The 20000-nt window shown below is 42.3% G+C and overlaps 1 protein-coding gene across 4 annotated transcripts in view; it reads right to left on the minus strand.

Moving 5' to 3' along the window:
- Positions 1-20000, minus strand: part of LOC138636143 (WD repeat-containing protein 7) — a 106251-nt gene that overhangs the window by 33161 nt on the left and 53090 nt on the right. For all 4 annotated transcript variants that reach the window (XM_069724005.1, XM_069724004.1, XM_069724007.1 and 1 more), the window contains 2 exons: positions 17773-17886; positions 1367-1594 (listed from right to left, as the gene is read on the minus strand). In XM_069724005.1, the coding sequence (XP_069580106.1) occupies positions 1367-1594; positions 17773-17886 (342 nt within the window). The remainder of the gene's footprint in view (positions 1-1366; positions 1595-17772; positions 17887-20000) is intronic.

Here is a 20000-nt window from a genome sequence, read left to right on the forward strand (position 1 = left end):
ATTAAACCACAAGAGGTTGTAACAGTTTAAATTTACAGATGATGTTGTTGAGTGTTAAATTGTATATAACTGTTATAAATTAAATACAAATCCATTTCCTTCTCTGGGGCCGAGTGCACCAAAATGTCCAGAGACGGCTCGGGGTGGAGCTCAAAGGGGATCAATGAAATCTGGAGCTGTTCCTTACTGATGGTGGTTTTTGGTGTGTGTGTGTGTGTGTGTGTGTGTGTGTGTGTGTGTGTGTGTGTGTGTGTGTGTGTGTGTGTGTGTGTGTGTGTGTGTGTGTGTGTGTGTGTGTGTGTGTGTGTGTGTGTGTGTGTGTGGTGAGTCCACACAGGTGTGCTGACTGCTGTGTACAGGTCCGAGTAAGAAGCATCACGCTCCACAGCCTATCAGGGAGAGCACAGGCTCTGTCGCGGGGCGGACGCCCCCAGAGGCAGCCAATCAGAGGTCAGGAGCAGTGGAACGGAAGAGACGGTCCGCTTAGTGCAGGTTTGATGCCCGCCAAGGTCCAACGCTGCAGGCACAGCACGGTACGGGCTGGGCTCAGGGGGGAGGGTGTGTGTGTGTGTGTGTGTGTGTGTGTGTGTGTGTGTGTGTGTGTGTGTGTGTGTGTGTGTGTGTGTGTGTGTGTGTGTGGAAGTCAGTGCCAAGCTCCTTAAGGTGTCAAGCTTGGTGGGTGAAAATCAATCCCATCTCTCTCCTCACCTCTAATCCAACGCTGAAGTTTTTACTTTGTGAGTTGTGGAGTTCTGAGTTTAGAAAAACGATTATTTGGGACCAAAACATGAACCACTGAACATGAGAGCGTATTTAAGGCACCGAGGGTCCGTGAGGCTGCACGTATACTGAATATGTACACAATCTGTGAGAGTGTACTTGGACTCAGCAGGCCTATCAGCTACATGTCGGCATCAACTAACCGTCCCTCCAGGATTTCACCGAGTTCTTTTGTGATTGTTGGATCAAAAACTTTTGCTTTTTTTGCGGAGGATTACCTAAAAAATTGTGACGTAATTTGTGGAGTTTTAAGTGAATTTTCGGCGTAAAATTGTGTGAATTAGAAAAAAATTGCAAGCCAGCAAAGAGAAATGCAATTTTTTTTTTTTTTTTTTTTTTAAGCACCACCTGAGAAGGAATAAATATGTAATCACTTCCTGTGATAATAATCCTGCTGCACATCACAGAAATATTTCAGTTCTCATCTTTTTTTTATGTATTTATTGAATTTAGAGAACCGTGGATGTTAAAAGCTGCATATGTTTCCAGGACAGACCGTCTGTGACTGGAATGGATGGTTTATGTTAAATAGGATCCATCGTACCGAGTGTGTCGTCTCCTCGGTGAACGTTGTTTGTGTACTTACATGTGTGTCGGGCCAGCGAGTAGTTGGATGACCCTCCGCTCGTCAGTCCGAACCCTTCAGGCGCCTGTCCGCCGGGTCGAGCCCGCCCCGAACCCTTTGGAGGTTCAATTTCGGCGCCGAACTCGGCACCGATGACTCCCAGCAGCACGATGGCCGTGGCCTGCTTACGCCGCTCCTCGTACGAGTTGGAGATTTTCTTGGCGTTTGGAGGAAGGTTGGACAGACAGCCTGGTGGAGACAGAAAGACAAATTCAGATGAGTTGGTTCTGGTGGGTCCAATGATTAAACCAGTGAAGACGGTGATTTACTTCGAGAGGTCTGGAAAGCAACGAGCTGAACAGCTGAATATACTGTTGGTCCTGTGGAGCCTCCGCTGTCCGACTCACTCAGAAGGAGCCAGCGGTGGATCTGACCGATCTGATCGGAAACCTGACGATACTACGTCCCGCCCACCGATAGCTGTAACCTGACTGCTCCACAGGCCTGTCAATCAAACAGACACGCCCCCAAAAACAGGTCTTCTTGAATCTTCTTTTCTAATGAATGAGGGATTATTTTCAGATGGACCTCCAGAAAACTAAGAAGAAGGAGTGACTTTAGCTAACAACACCGAGATAACTGATGGACACATTTTATTCACTTTGGATTTGATGAGAGAAGTTGAATGGGAGTCTATGGAGCCGGAGGCTTTTTGGAGCCGACCTCTAGTGGCACTCGCTGGTATTGCAGCTGAAGACACTTCTGGATCAGAACCATTTTTCAGACCTGAAGCTACAAACTCTTTTATGTGCAGTCTATTATCTGTGTGCAAGTGTGCACCCACCCAATTTGCAACCAATGAAATTCATTGGACCCTGTTGGGGATGGAGGCGTCAGCAGTAACATTTAAATCAACCCATTTCGAAGGATGTTTCCCAAAGTGGAGTTTGACGACACTAATACAGAACAAACGTGGGTAGAAGTCTGGTCAGACGTCGTGAAAATAACACACGACACGCACATCGATGTGAGAATCGTCCTGCTGCTTCCATATTTAATTTCAAGTGGCATCTATTCATGTTTACATAAATCAAACCAATATAAGCAGCCTTTTGTATGACAGCAAAGCTATTGGATTAAAGCGTACAATATAAGACAATAATAATAATTATAATCATCATCATCATCATCATCAACATCAACAACTGACTGACTTTCATGAAAACGCACGCATTGTAACTTTTTTAATTTGCCTCATTTTCTAAATCTGCTTATAAATATATTTGTTTTTATTTAATGAAATCCAAACTTACAGAACCAGAACAGACCTGAGACTTGTTTCAACACTGGTTTTCCTTCCTTATTTTCTTGCACTTTCAGAGATGTCTTAGAGGAAGGGGAGCGTGTGGGGGAACATTTCTACTTTTTCATTTCTTTCTCTTTCTTTTCATGCTGAAAGGTGGTTAAAAAAAAAAAAAAAAAAAAAATAAAAACAGCAGGCCGGAGAGTCTCCAGAGAGCCGATAACAACTGAGCAGGCACACGTCTATTGTCCTGGTATTAATCATTACACACACACACACACACACACACACACACACACACACACACACACACACACACACACACACACACACACACACACACACACACACACATCTCATTGTCACGCTGAAAGCCTTTAGTCACAGCGCGCGCGCACACACACACACACACACACACACACACACACACACACACACACACACACACACACACACACACACACACACACACACACACACACACACACACACACACACACACACACACACACACACACACACACACACGGTCATGTTCACAGATCTCTGGAAGGATTTCGGACACGTGCAGCTGTAGACCCTTTTTATGTGTGTGTGTGTGTGTGTGTGTGTGTGTGTGTGTGTGTGTGTGTGTGTGTGTGTGTGTGTGTGTGTGTGTGTGTGTGTGTGTGTGTGTGTGTGTGTGTGTGTGTGTGTGTGTGTGTGTGTGTGTCCTTTCATTGTGTTCACCAAGAAACCCCCAAAATAACCTCTTTAGTGAAAGCGCGTGCGACAGGGTCTACACAGTGGGGAACTACTGCTGCAAAGTGTGTGTGTGTGTGTGTGTGTGTGTGTGTGTGTGTGTGTGTGTGTGTGTGTGTGTGTGTGTGTGTGTGTGTGTGTGTGTGTGTGTGTGTGTGTGTGTGTGTGTGTGTGTGTGTATAAGAGTATCACAGTAGGACATGAGAGCTCCTTACACACCCTGGATCAAAGGCCCAATACGAAGTACATAAAACTGTGTGTGTGTGTGTGTGTGTGTGTGTGTGTGTGTGTGTGTGTGTGTGTGTGTGTGTGTGTGTGTGTGTGTGTGTGTGTGTGTGTGTGTGTGTGTGTGTGTGTGTGTGTGTGTGTGTGTGTGTGTGTGTGTGTGTGTGTGTCATTTCTGTTTCTTATTTTCTCTCTCTCTGGATGAGTGAGCACAGCATTGTTATGGATTTGTATTGCAGGAGAACAAGCGCTCGCTGACTACATACACACACAATAAGGACACACACACACACACACACACACACACACACACACACACACACACACACACACACACACACACACACGCGCACACAGACAAGGGGGAAGGGGGGCACATGAATAGAGAGCGAGTGAGAGGGGCGCTCACTGCTGAGTCTATTTCCTGTTGAAGTTCACACACTGGATTTGTTTCCATCCCATGAACCTCGATGAGGAGAGTTTTGTTCAAATGAACATCAGCTGAGAATGACGACTGATATTTGATGCGTCAGCAGGTGAGTTTTTACAGAAGCGTGTGGCTGCCACGCCAGAAAAAGAGAAACCAATCAGTATCAAGTGATAACATGAAAGGTTTATTGTCATAACAATATACCAATAATCACATTATTTTGAAAGGTTTTCCAAACATGAAATAAAGCCGCTCTCCTCTGTAGGACCAGAATATTACAGGATTACAGGACTGTAAATGAAACGGAGCAGCAGAACGTGTATGTTTGGATGCAGCTGAGTTTGAACGTGGAGGAATTAAAGAAATCAATTGACCCCGTTGACGATGTGCAGTGGTGATGTGCAGAGAACTGGAGCTGTAGCTGATCACACGACCCCCGCAGGAGAAGCAAACAGTCATCTGATCTGAAAACAGCTGAGTGGAAATAAATCCTAGAAGCACCGGAGACGGACAGAAATCCAAGATGGACTCCAGTCGGTGTGTAAATGAATCTGTCCCGTGTGATGATGAGATGAGGTCACAGTTGAATTCAGATGAAATTCGCTGCTGTTTTTGTCGCCTCGTTAAAGCGACAACAGGAAGAGATTTCAGCTGTTGGAGCATTAATCTGACTTCTGATCAGCTCCCTGAAGGATGTGAGAGCTCTCGGCCGGTCCAGCCTCAGGACCCACGACTTCTCTTCCTCTTTAAACCTTTAGCCACTCAAATTTATGCAGCGCAGTAAAACACAATGCCCTGATAAAAATATGAAATAAATAAAAAAACAAGTGCAACAAAACTGCTACCAGGGCTGAACCCCTTCTCCTGGATTACAGGACCCCCCCCCCCCCCATATTTCCATACTATATCCTGGTGCTCCTTATAATGAGATTGCTAAAGGCCAGCTGTCATTTGGAAGAAGGCCCAGCGGCCGGCTCTGATAAATGGATTACAGATGGCATCCATCCCCCGGGCCAGACTGGGCCAGTAGATAACAGAATTAGAGATAGACTCCCAACCAGAATCACTAAAAAGTTCAGATTTACAGAGAGAAAGTGAAAGTAAAGATGGAGACTGGCGGGTTGTCTGCAGGGTTCGGAGACAACATCAGGACGTTTTGTAGGTTTTACTCAGCGGGAGCGAAAAACGACAAAGTGCTCGTCCTCTCTAAACCGGTGGACCGGATGGATGCAGGTGACGAGGAGATTAGTCAATGTGTGGTTTAAATATCTACAGTGTGTGTGAGTGGTGTTCATCACCTGCAGTCAAACAGGGATGAAGTATTGGGTCACAACCACAGACTGGATATAAAAGAGTTCGTAGCTTCAGGTCTGTAAAATGGTTCTGATCCAGAAGTGTCTTCAGCTGCAATACCAGCGAGTGCCACTAGAGGTCGGCTCCAAAAAGCCTCCGGCTCCATAGACTCCCATTCAACTTCTCTCATCAAATCCAAAGTGAATAAAATGTGTCCATCAGTTATCTCGGTGTTGTTAGCTAAAGTCACTCCTTCTTATTAGTTTTCTGGAGGTCCATCTGAAAATAATCCCTCATTCATTAGAAAAGAAGATTCAAGAAGACCTGTTTTTGGGGGACGTGTCTGTTTGATTGACAGGCCTGTGGTGCAGTCAGGTTACAGCTATCGGTGGGTGGGACGTAGACCCTGAGCCCAGCCTGTGGTCATTGGTCCTCATACATGTTAGTTTTGGGATTTTGTTGTTATTGTTTCTTTCTTGATTTTTTTGTTTTGTTTTGTTTTGTTTTTAGCTGAAGAAGTTCAGACTTCAGCAGGTTCCTTAACATAAAACCAAACCTGCAGGCTTCCATCCTCAATTTTAAACAACTACAAGGAAAATATTGTAACTGATTTTTATTCTCAAAATTGCCGATTCAAGTAATGTTAAAGAATTATAACCCCTAAAAGGAATCAAAGCATAAGAGGCCGTTATACCAAAAACAAATCACTCTATATATAATATGAAATGTTTATTATTACTACAAATGAGTGAGCCGCTAGTTCGGTTAGCAGCAAGTTGTACTGTAAGTAAAGATGTAGCAACAGTAGCTCTAATGATACAAAATAAATGTTTGTTATAACTGATAAAAAGGCAGATAGTTTGGTTATTATATTTTCCTATTATAACAATCCAGGAGGTAACTTATGCTCCTCAAATCACTTTGAGAAATGTTTACATGCGAGAGGTTCTTACATACACCGAGTCATTTCCAAAATCAGCATGAATCATTGCTGGTATAATAATAACAGAGACAAACAACAGATTTCTCTGAAATCATGATTAAATCGTCCCACTGCTCGTCACAGTCGTAAACTTAAAGTGAGCAAAGTCTGTTTCAATTCTTCATTAACCTTGAAAGAATATTTTTACCAATTCAAACAGATTTATTAGATATTTTAAGTAGAGATCCTGAAGTTTCCACAGATACTAAATATCATGGGCTGAATTTAAATGAGATGCATGTAATAAGCTTTCATTGGCTCCATTAAAAAGACCTTTTCAGGGCCTGCAGACGCTCGGACCGCACATCGTTTGGAAATGTGAGGTTGCCAGCGGACGGTCGGCGGGTAGCGTCACTTCCTGCCGCCTCTCGGCCGTGTGGACGGACGGATTGATTCTTGAAGTCTATCGATCCGCTGCCTTCGCGACTGGCAGATCTATTATAATGACATTTTATCTAAATCCTATTTGTTGGCCAACCTGCTCCCAAACGTAACCCAATAAACTAAAGAGGGGGACGGACGAGCTCCCCTCGCCGCTCACCTCCGCTCCACTAAATCTTCATAAAAAACAGAAATGGATCGGGATAAAAAGGCTTTCTGGCTGCAATGACATTATCCATAAAGGAAGGAATCTATTAAAAAAGGGCAGGATGCTGTAATGCAACAACCTGTGGAGTCCGAGCAATCACTGGAACATTATGGAGAAGCAAAAGAAATGTCACGGAGCAGAAGAAGAGCAGGAACCTTTCAAAGAAGTTCTGCTTCTATCCACATATATATCAACAATAAATATCATGTTTTACATATTAACTCTTCTTATTCCAGGTATTGTCATTAGGTTGTAATTAATATGAATAAGAAAGAAAGAAAGGAAGAAAGAAAGAAAGAAAGAAAGAAAGAAAGAAAGAAAGAAAGAAAGAAAGAAAGAAAGAAAGAAAGAAAGAAAGAAAGAAAGAAAGAAAGAAAGAAAGAAAGAAAGAAAGAAAGAAAGAAAGAAAGAAAGAAAGAAAGGAAAGTTCAAACAAACTAAAAAATGTTTTGTTTTTGGAGAAAACCCGACTTTGCGAATGAATTTAAATGAAATTATTATTAACAATAATGATTTTTAAAAGATGTCATGTGACTCCGTCCATGAAGATGTTGCTGTGACTCTGAACACGTGTGAAACTAAGAAATCAAACCAATAACCTTCCAGACCCTCCCTTCTAGTGCTGCAGCATCTTCCCATGATGCACCACGGCTCTGCCTCCATTGGTAATCAATGGGAGACTGGTAGAACCCGATCACCAGGGAGTGAAAATATCTTGGGCTCAGGGTCTATGAAAATATCATCAGCAGCTGATGAAGAAGAAGGAGGAGGAGGAGGAGGAGGAGGAGGAGGTGAATGATGGACAGAGAAGAGGATTTAAACCACAAGGCCAAAAAATTACTTTACAAGAAGTTAATAACAAGCAAATGAGCAGTTCAACGTCTCCATCTCTCAATTCCATAAAACAAAACCACACTGGTGTTGGGGGGGAGAGAGGGGAGAGGGAGGGGAGGGGGGGAGAGGGGAGGGGGGAGAGGGGAGGGGGGGGAGGGGGAGGGGAGAGGGGGACACTGTCCTTACTGAAAATGTCAGGAGACAGAAAATCTGGAGGAAATAATTGAAAACACAATTAAGGTGATAGAGAAAAAAGATTTGAGTCCGTCCAAGCGGGCCGAGTCCATCTGAAGGTTAACTGTATTTCACCGTCTTAAGACACAGACGGAGGAGTTATCTGCACGGGGAGGGGGAGGGGGGTGTCATTGTTTTTATTGGTGTCCTTTTGACCACCAGGTTTGTCCTCGTTTCATCAAACCAAAGAACATTTACAGGAAACGCTGCAGGGACTCATTTAAATTACTCATATTAATACGCACTTAATCCACTTGATCAACTTTCCTGTGAGTCCTCTGGAGCACCGACAGCTTTTATTCAGTCTTCCCCAAGATGCACTTCTGGTTTTCTTTTCAGAAAATGGTGAACTTTAAGCTCTGCATTCAAAATATTTAAAGACAAAACGTCCATCATGTCCCACGATATTTTCCTGTTTCCCCGTCCGACTACATTCTAGCGATGGAGGACAGATGAAGTGGAAAACCACCGAAACGTCGCCCGTTCATGAAGGTTCATGAAGCAACATCACACCAGAAGGGTTTTAACGTCATTATCGGTACGACAGTGATGCTAACAGACTGTCGCACCGATAATGACCTTAAAGAACCCTCCAGTGTAATACTGTGATTATACAACAAGTTATCAACTAAATAAAACATGTCATCTACATGTGTTCATATTGTGGAGCAATTCACTCTCAAAATATACAACTTTTTGCTAGCGTGATCTCCGTTTCCATGGATGGGGTACGACTAACAACCGGAAAACAATCAGTCCCATCAGTAGACTCTTACGTAATGTATGTAATGTTTTCTACTCCAGGAAGTAGACTGACCCTTAGCAACCACCCTAGCAACAGAGAGGATTTCCAGTCTCCAATTGAATAAATACAGAACATAGAAACACTAAACTGATCAGCTAGTTCAGTCTGGTTGGAACAAAGATATCTGATGAACAAAGATATCTGATTAACAAAGATATCTGATGAACAAAGATATCTGGTGAACAAAGATATCTGATGAACAAAGATATCTGATGAACAAAGATATCTGATTAACAAAGATATCTGATGAACAAAGATACCTGATGAACAAAGATATCTGATGAACAAAGATATCTGATGAACAAAGATATCTGATGAACAAAGATATCTGGTGAACAAAGATATCTGATGAACAAAGATATCTGATGAACAAAGATGTCTGATGAACAAAGATATCTGATGAACAAAGATATCTGATGAACAAAGATATCTGATGAACAAAGATATCTGTTGAACAAAGATATCTGATGAACAAAGATATCTGGTGAACAAAGATATCTGATGAACAAAGATACCTGATGAACAAAGATATCTGATGAACAAAGATATCTGATGAACAAAGATGTCTGATATCTAATCAACAAAGATATCTGATGAACAAAGATGTCTGATGAACAAAGATATCTGATGAACTAAGATATCTGATGAACAAAGATACCTGATGAACAAAGATATCTGATGAACAAAGATATCTGATGAACAAAGATGTCTGATGAACAAAGGTACCTGATGAACAAAGATACCTGATGAACAAAGATATCTGATGAACAAAGATGTCTGATGAACAAAGATATCTGGTGAACAAAGATATCTGATGAACAAAGATACCTGATGAACAAAGATATCTGATGAACAAAGATATCTGATGAACAAAGATGTCTGATATCTAATCAACAAAGATATCTGATGAACAAAGATGTCTGATGAACAAAGATATCTGATGAACTAAGATATCTGATGAACAAAGATACCTGATGAACAAAGATATCTGATGAACAAAGATATCTGATGAACAAAGATATCTGATGAACAAAGATGTCTGATGAACAAAGGTACCTGATGAACAAAGATATCTGATGAACAAAGATATCTGATGAACAAAGATATCTGATGAACAAAGATATCTGATGAACAAAGATATCTGATGAACAAAGATATCTGATGAACAAAGATATCTGATGAACAAAGATGTCTGATATCTAATCAACAAAGATATCTGATGAACAAAGATATCTGATGAACAAAGATGTCTGATATCTAATCAACAAAGATATCTGAGGAACAAAGATATCTGAGGAACAAAGATATCTGATGAACAAAGATATCTGATGAACAAAGATATCCATGTTCTCATGTGTTTTTAACATTTTAGCTCCGTGTCATGTGTTCAAACCAAACCGGTCCAGCTAGCCTCCTCTAGGATTGTAAGTGCGTGACTATCCGTGGTGTTACGGTACGGGTGCTCAGAGCGACCAAAAAGGACCAAAAGAGACCCGACTTCATCAAATGGGTCATTTAATAGAACTATAACAAGTAGAAACTACATTATATTACATATTATAGGAAACTCAGTTCTAATTCTATTTTCCCATTGAGGAGGTGGAGGGATATTTCTAGTGATGAACAGGATGTGATGTCATGATGATTTGTTCCAAATGTTCAGTTGACCAATCAGATCTCTGGGGGCGGAGCTACTGGTTGTGTAACTGCTGTTTTGAAGTCTTTATGAGATATTGAATAAATGATAAAAGCCTGAGGTCTTATTTTTTTTATCCTACATTGTCAACTCTGTGTTTGTTCAGTAGTTTAATTTACCATGCGACAGGTTTTTAATACCTCTAATATTTCTGGCCCTCTGCAGCTGTCACATTCACATTATTGATGGAGCGGACTAAAAGAAATGTCTCTGGATGTTCATTTAGCTGCAGCAGAGACTCGACGGCCTTCTTCATGACGGAGGAATTATTGTTCCTTAACGCCACCACAGCTCAGTCTCACTCAGAAGAATCCACACTGTCAGACAGAAGTAGATCTGATCTCCAGCAGATGAAGAGCAGCAGGAGGTAGAGGAGGAGGAAGTGATGTCACCGACAGACAGAGAGTGAAAACCAGACGGAGGAAATAATGAACAAATCATTTTAAATGTATCTGTCACACTCGTTTCTCCTCTTTTACGGTTTGATGTTTACATGAAGTCTGGTGTCAACCATTATAATTATGCAGGTTTACAGCCATAATATTCAAAATATTGTCAGCAAGCTCCATCTATATTTTATGGAAAAGGAAAATACAGCAAAACTTATTGTGATTCTCACATAAAAGTTAAAATAAATCAGCGTACAGTTGAACATGAGTTTGGTAGAAAAGGGAAGATTCAGACTCTTTCTCACTCGGAGAGATGGATTTCTGTCTGATTGCCCAGAAATGAGAGAAAAGCCTGATGACAGATTTACAGTTTGTTGTGTTGAGGCTGAAGTTTCGGATCAATTCAAGACGTCTGACAGTTAATCCGACCTGATTACACACAACAGGCAGATGGGAGCGCTGAAAACACAAATTATCTGGGAACATCTGAACTCAACATTTTCCTGAAGTGAATCACGGCTGACAGCAGAAGGTGGAGGAGGTGGTGGAGGAGGTGGAGGGGGAGCTGCTATAAATAAAGATTGATTAATTGATTGATTGATTGATTGATTGATTGATTGATTGATTGATTGATTGATTGATTGATTGATTGATTGATTGATTGATTGATTGATTGATTGATTGATTGAAAAGCAGAAAGCTGAGAGCACAGATTATGATTCCGGAGGATTAGTTAATTAATTAAAAAGCCAAAAGCACAAATTAAGTCGTTCGACAAAGCAAACTAATATTTGGAGAACATCAGTTTCCACTTTCAGAACCAAAATGATCCTTTTAAGAGTATTGAAAGAGAACAAATAGTGACTGTGGTTAGACCATGAGCAGTCAGTCTGTAATACACACACACACACCAACATACAACATACAACATACACAGAGTTCAGGATGTGCAGGTGACAACATTTGTTGCTTGGTGCCACAGTTGCAAAACCTCCCAGACCAGAACACACACACACACACACACACACACACACACACACACACACACACACACACACACACACACACACACACACACACACACACACACACACACACACACACACACACACACACACACACACACACACACATCTATAAACCTGTCTGTCTGTAATTATGTCCCTTGCAGTGTCAGGGGATGTCATTAGGATCCACAGCACCCTCCCTACACACACACACACACACACACACACACACACACACACACACACACACACACACACACACACACACACACACACACACACACACACACTATGATATTTTGGTGGAGGAACATGCACCTGAACAATGAAAGTATAGTAAATAGGTGATTATATGAATATTAAAAACACTGATTGTCTACAAATTCGAACAACTCGTTCATTTTACTGTAAAATAATTGAAGCGATATTTTCTGAGAGCAACAAAATAAATGAATATGACAATTTATTTATTCATTGACCATTATTATTAATAATTTTCCAGTTTTATAGAGTGTACAGTATCAGGCCATACAGGGCGGAAAAAAAACATTTTAGTTTGTTTCATATTTTTCTAAGAGGCGATATTATATAAAAAAACACAAAAGAAGTCCTGTTTTTTCTAAACTTCATCAAGAACTACAGCTGTATTAAAGCATTCTTACCTTTTTAGAAAAATTACATCTTTAGTTTGTCAATTTTTTTGCAACATTTAAATAATTTATAAAGTTAAAATGTCAAATATTCTCTGATGCCAGCTTTTTAAAATGTGAGGATTTGATGAGTTTCTCAGTTTTATATCTCGGTGAGTCGAACATCAGCAGAAAATGTCTCTAACTGGAGTCGCCTGCAGTCAAACCTCATCATGTCAGGGAGGCTGCAGCTAGAGGGAAGACTGCCTCCACCAACGGAGAGACGAGCTCATCCTCAGCCTCTGGTAGTGGGGGTGGGGGTGGGGGGTGACCCCAGGGAGGTCAAAGGTCGCTGCTGGACACAGACCCATCCCCCCTCTTCCTCTCACTCTCAACTATTTTCCCTTTAGGATTCAGAGCGGTGCAAACATTTACAGTCCAGGTGGTTCCTCAGTCTGTGGAATATTTCTGTTTATTGATGAGGGATTATTGAAGTTTGCTTTTTAAATGAACTGATCTTCACTTTAACTTCTCATTAAGAGAAGATGTATTTTTCACCACATGTTGTCGTCTTATTACTTCGACATCAGTATTTATTGGGAGGACGGAGGGATTCCTTTCTTACCTATTCGTCTGTCCTTCCTCTTCTTTCCTCTCCTCCTCATTCTAAGGGGTCCACTGCCACAGTGATGGAGGTCAGAGGTCAGGCTGACCCTCACCTCTCTGTGTCATTAGCCCGGCTGTGATTTGGTTAGCTGAAACGCCAGCCTCCCTCGCTAATCTAATACCGGAGCCTGGAGGTCGTCTGGGTCAGATCACATTTCTCCTCAGAGCAGATTGAACTTATGGAGAGATAAACGCTTTGAGCCGCGACTCTGAGCGCTCTGATTGGTTCACATGATTGTGTTGTGCTGCCTGGTGACCCAGCTGCTCTGTGGCACTTTTATTGTATTACAGGTAGGAGAGTGAAACTATGGTCCTGTTGTTAATAATGCACAGGAATGTATTTGTGGTGGCTCAGAAACAACAACGTCTGACTGTGTTGTGATGTTTGTTGGAACATAGAACAGAACAGGACGTCATGGCAACAGCAGAGTGTAGTATGGTAACACCTGTAGACATCAGGTGTTCAACATGGTCCTCATGAACTGCAGAATGTTACAGTAGCTTTACTGCAGTGCAGCGCAGTGTACTGTAGTGTAGTGTAGTCTGCTGTAGTGTACTGTAGTATACTGTAGTTTCCTGTAATGTACTGTAGTGTATTGTAGTTTCCTGTAGTGTACTGTAGTCTACTGTAGTGTACTGCAGTTTCCTGTAATGTACTGTAGTGTACTGTAGTGTATTGTAGTTTCCTGTAATGTACTGTAGTATACTGAAGTGTACATTAGTGTACTGTACTGCAGTGTACTGTAGTATATTGTAGTGTACTGTAGTATACTGTAGTGTACTGTACTATGCTGCAGTGTACGTTAGTGTACTGTACTGTAGTGTACTGTAGTATACTGCAGTTTATGTTACTGTACTGTACTGTAGTATTCTGCAATGTACATTAGTGTACTGTACTGCAGTGCACTGCAGTGTACTGTAGTATACTGCAGTGTACTGTACTGTACTGTAGTATTCTGCAGTGTACTGTAGTATACTGTACTGTAGTGTAGTGCAGTCCAGTCTAGTCTAGTGCAGTGTATTATAGTGCTCGTTATCTAGAACACGAACACACACACACACACACACACACACACACACACACACACACACACACACACACACACACACACACACACACACACACACACACACACACACACCTGTCTTATGGTTGAATGGACAGTGTGATAATGTGAATACAAAGTGGGGGGAGGGTTATGTCAGCATATCGTGTGTGTGTGTGTGTGTGTGTGTGTGTGTGTGTGTGTGTGTGTGTGTGTGTGTGTGTGTGTGTGTGTGTGTGTGTGTGTGTGTGTGTGTGTGTGTGTGTGCGCGTGTTGTGTGTGTGTACAGTATGTTTGTGTGTGTGTGTGTGTGTGATGAGAGACAGCAGACTGATGTGATGAGTCTATCGCCGTGGAAACAGCCTCCAGCCAAGTGATTCTGCGGCTGTCGACATCTCTGTCTTTCTCCCTTTGTCTCCTCCTCTCATCTCCTCCTCTCATCTCCGCATCTCCTCTTTTCCTCCTCTCATCTCCTCCTCTCCTTTTCCTCTCCTCATCTCCTCCTCCTCTCCTCTTACCTCCATATTAGTGTTGTATTAACACAGACTTTTAAAAAAGGAGACAAAGGAAAACAGAGAACACGTCCATCAAATGACTTATTTTGTCCAAACAAAAGGCTGAACGTGAACATTTTAGACACAATTACTCTTAAAAAAAAACAACCATTTGTTGATATTGTCTGTTTTAATAAATTAATTAATTTATTAGAAATGTAAAATTGCACAAGAACGCATTAACTGTTTCAATTTCAAGGATTTTCTTCCCCAGAGACCCACCAGTGATCAATCGCTCTGCTCTCATCATGGGAAAATAAATACATTCAACTTTTGGATGCTTTTCCTGCTATTTTATGAGTTAAGAATTATCTGATTAATAATAATAAATACAAATTAATCAATAATAATTAAAAAAAAAAGAAAAAAAAAAGGTACTTCCAGACTGAACTTTGGTAATAGTCCAGTAGCATCATTTTTCTTTCTAAAGGAGTAGAAATCAGAGCAGGAGCAGCGCTGCTGTGACCCACGTCTGTTATCAATCCTGAAGGTTTCAGGTTCATCTGATGAACTCGTGACTACGTTGTAAACAGGAAGTATAGTTTAACGCTGCAGCAAAACCTCCTTTGTGTCCAGCTTTTCTATGTGAAGCAGCGTAAGAAGGTTCCCATCGAGCTTGAGAAGGCACCTAATAAATAACCTGATAAAAACTACTGCAGAGAAATCAAAATGAGGGTTTGATTTCATGAACGAAGCCCTTAAAGAGCTCAGTCGTATCATAAACTACACGTTTCTCCACCAGCCGCAACACAACAGGTGAGTCGCTACCTGAAAACAGATGTAACACAGACAGAGAAACACGGAGGGAGAGATTGTGCTCGCTCCGTGTTGGAGGCGTCTGCTCACAGATTTAATACTGCAGAGACCGAATGAAAAAAAAAAAAAAAAACCCGGCTGTCAATAGGAGAAAAATTAGCTGTGAGAAATGATAAATTGTCAGACACATCTGCGATATTGACTGGCCTGAGAGGAGGAAGGAAGGCGTGACACAGACACACATCTTCTAACACTGAGAACAAAACTGTTGAAAGATTGGAAATCTCCCATCAGACCAATGGATGAATTCTGGTTTTATTTTTCAGTGATTGTTTGGAGATGAAAACCAAACATCACTCCAATTTAATACACAAATAATCCTGCTATTAGAAGGAATGATAAATAAGTGATAAATAAAATATATGTTTATTTGGGAGTAGCTGTCTGTCGCAGTTAAATATTCAGAGAAATGTGGCAAAGGTAAATGGACTGGAAAGCGTGCGCACGTGTGTGTGTGTGTGTGTGTGTGTGTGTGTGTGTGTGTGTGTGTGTGTGTGTGTGTGTGTGTGTGTGTGTGTGTGTGTGTGTGTGTGTGTGTGTGTGTGTGTGTGTGTGTGTGTATGTGTGTGTACCTGTATTGTAGGTGTCAGTCAGATGTTTCTCACCTGAGTGTGTGAGATGAACACGATGTCTGCACACAACACTAAACTGCTTTTAACACCATGCAGGTCACAGTACAGAGGTGGTACCACACACACACACACACACACACACACACACACACACACACACACACACACACACACACACACACACACACACACAGAGTCACCGGAGCACAACACCTGAATTCAGCAGCAGATAAATGATGAATGAGCTCTCTGTGTTTTCCGATAGAAGCAGATGAGGCTCAGAGGGTCAGAAGGGAAAACGATCTCTTTCGTTTTACATCTCAAAGAGCCTCGAACGTTTCGCAGCTGCTTTCAGGTGAAGAGTGACTCGCAGAAGTTAACAACACGTCTGTGAACGTCCTCGGCCTGATCCTGACGACGACATGTTTGCTGTGTTTTGCGAGATGCTCGCGGTGAGAGATCAGCTACAAATATTCACTTTTCTTCCGTAACTCAAGAAAGACCAACAAAATAAAAGCAGCACAACTTGTTTACATATTGTTAACGATGTAAACAGTCAGATCAGCTGCACAAACAACAACATGCAAACAGGCCGATGTTTCCTCCATCATTACATGAGCAGCTCGATCGTACTCCGTCAGTGAAATCAGGGTTTTCCACTGAGGGTAATAAAAACTGCAACACTGGTGTCATGTGACCTGCCTCGTTACAGGTGACACTGGAAAGTTCATCTTTCATCTTCATCATTTCATATGAAACGCTCCATCACCGTTCTGACTATGTTTTCAGTTGGCTGCAGCACCTCTGCACCTCCTAACAGACCCGCCTGATGTCCGGCTGCGAGACCGCGGAGATCCGGTGAAACCAGGCGAGTCAACGGGTGTCACACCGAGCTGAACCGGCACCCTGCGGTGCAGATTGTGGACAGTTCAGAGGTTTCTGATGTCTCCTGTACCGCAGATTGAACTGTACAGGGTTAAAGAGGGATTCTCCAAACTGCTATTCAGCACAACACAAGTCAGACGTAAATATGGAGTCCTGAATAATAATAATAATAATAATAATCTGCTCCGACTGTCGCTCACAGCTTCAGTTCTCTTCTCTGTGAATAAAAGTCTGGGAAGTCGGCTCAGTGTCGGTGGTTCACCGTGTTTGTCCCGCCCCTCCTTCACCGTGATTGGATGGCAGAATAAATCAGCACAGAATAAACGTTCAGCTCCTCGTTAAGCTGCTGGAGTTCATTAAAACAATTTTTAAAATATTCATGTTATCAGTTAAAAAGTGTTCGGTGGACGCGGTCGGTAGCTGCGGCGATGAAAGAGTGTCGGCCGGTTTCGCTGCATGCTGATTGGTTAAAATAAACTGGAGGTCGACGCCCAGTAGGAAGGAACGACTGCAAATGATTCCTTATGGAGGGTGAACAGACCGTATTCATGGAGGGAAACTGGATCCGAGTCACACCAGACTAGTCTCACACATACTTATGTGTCCTGACATCACAGATGTGCTGACATCACAGGTGTCCTGACATCGCAGATGTGCTGATACCAAGGATGAGATTTAAAGGAATTCTTTCTAAATGTGTTTTAAATCCGGTCATTTCTTTGTGCTCCTACCTGCAGTGATGTCGTCGTCGGTGACGTCCATCTCCTCCTCAGGAGCCTTGGTTTCTATTGGCTGAGCCTCGGGAGGGGGCGGGGCCGGAGGGGAGGGCTCGCCGGCCGTCCCAGCTGAGGAAACAGAAAACAGTTTAGTTAATAACAAATATCAGCCTGGATCTTCACTGACCTGTGTGTGTGTGTGTTGTGTGTGTTGTGTGTTGTGTGTGTTGTGTGTGTGTGTGTGTTGTGTGTGTTGTGTGTGTGTGTGTGTGTGTGTGTTGTGTGTGTTGTGTGTTGTGTGTGTGTGTGTGTGTGTGTGTTGTTTGTGTTGTGTGTTGTGTGTGTGTGTGTGTGTGTTGTTTGTGTTGTGTGTTGTGTGTGTTGTGTGTGGACATTCAACACACCAGGTTTCTGTGTTGGTCCCTTTTATCTGGCTAACTGTCCAGGTCAAGTAGCTAATAAAGGTTTATTCAGCCTCCTCGTTATCTAGAACACACACACACACACACACACACACACACACACACACACACACACACACACACACACACACACACACACACACACACACACACACACACACACCCTCTATATTTAGTGTTTTCATTTAGCCTTTATCTCTCCATTGCCAATTAACAGTGGCTTTTCATTAGCAGCCGCGGCTAATGAATGACACAGTTAAAGGTAACAGAGTCGGGGGGCGGGGCTAATCTCTGGGAAAACAGCCTACTTAACAAATTACACACATGCATACATGCACAAAAAGACAGATACACACACTCAGGACAGTGTTTACATGTGCAAAAAAAACACAGGGGTCATGAAGATGTATGTCACAATCATATACATATTTAATTTAAAAAAATAAGAAGAATATTAAAACAGTTTCATGAGGCCACCTTCAGTTCACCAGTAAAAATAAAAGCTGTAATCACACGGCGTGTAATTACATTGATTAATCCTGGTTAACATTGTGCTTCATGTTCCAATTAACCTGCTCACACACACACTAATAATGACTTTATATCACACACACACACACACACACACACACACACACACACACACACACACACACACACACACACACACACACACACACACACACACACACAAGCGCTGACAGAAGGCCGATACACAGCCTGGATGTTGATTATCCGTCTCCAACATTAAAGTGATAAAGACTTAATTGGACTTAATTAAAATATAAGTGATGTTTGACCGGCTGATGTCTCCGATTCAAACCCATTTATCAATATCCCAGAAGCTAAAGAAAAAACGCTTGTTGTTTGTGTTTTAGTTGTTTTTTTCTCCTTGTTTCCTGGAAACCTGACGATACTACTTCCCGCCCACCGATAGCTGTAACCTGACTGCACCACAGGCCTGTCAATCAAACAGACACTCCCCCAAAAACAGGTCTTCTTGAATCTTCTTTTCTAATGAATGAGGGATTATTTTCAGATGGACCTCCAGAAAACTAAGAAGAAGGAGTGACTTTAGCTAACAACACCGAGATAACTGATGGACACATTTTATTCACTTTGGATTTGATGAGAGAAGTTGAATGGGAGTCTATGGAGCCGGAGGCTTTTTGGAGCCGACCTCTAGTGGCACTCGCTGGTATTGCAGCTGAAGACACTTCTGGATCAGAACCATTTTACAGACCTGAAGCGACAAACACTTTTATATCCAGTCTGTGATTTATATCCAGTCTGTGTACTGAGACATACTAAACCTTTGTTTGGCGTACTGGATAGTTCGCTAGAATGGACAAAGGAACAAATGAGGAAACCTGCCGTGTAGAAGAAGATGAACCGACAATGAAAGACTTCAGAGCTGCAGGTGGAGACAGGAAGCAGAGGAAGTCCACAAACACTTTACACTCTCATATTCACACACACTTGATTAAGCAGCATCTCCAGCAGCGTTCAGCCTCACATGATCACACACAATCTGAAGGCTCAAACTGTGTGAAGCAGCTGTTTCTTTGATCACTGAACAGCAGTCACCATTTCCTCTCTCTCTCTCCCTGTCCTCGATCGCCCGCTCCTGTTCTCCTCATCCACCTGCTGTTGTTACAGATCTGCCTCCTCTTCCTCTCATCGCCTCCTCCTCCTCTCATCTCCTCCTCCTCACCTCCTCTTCTCCTCCTCCTCTCATCTCCTCCTCATCCTCACCTCCTCTTCTTCTTCTCTTTTCCTCTCATCTCCTCCTCTACTCCTCACCTCCTCTTCCTCTCATCT

This window comes from Brachyistius frenatus, unplaced genomic scaffold (genome assembly GCF_029030835.1).
Source record: "Brachyistius frenatus isolate BFR_SWC_R1_liver_20210118 unplaced genomic scaffold, ASM2903083v1 Contig_356, whole genome shotgun sequence".
NCBI lineage: Eukaryota > Metazoa > Chordata > Actinopteri > Embiotocidae > Brachyistius > Brachyistius frenatus.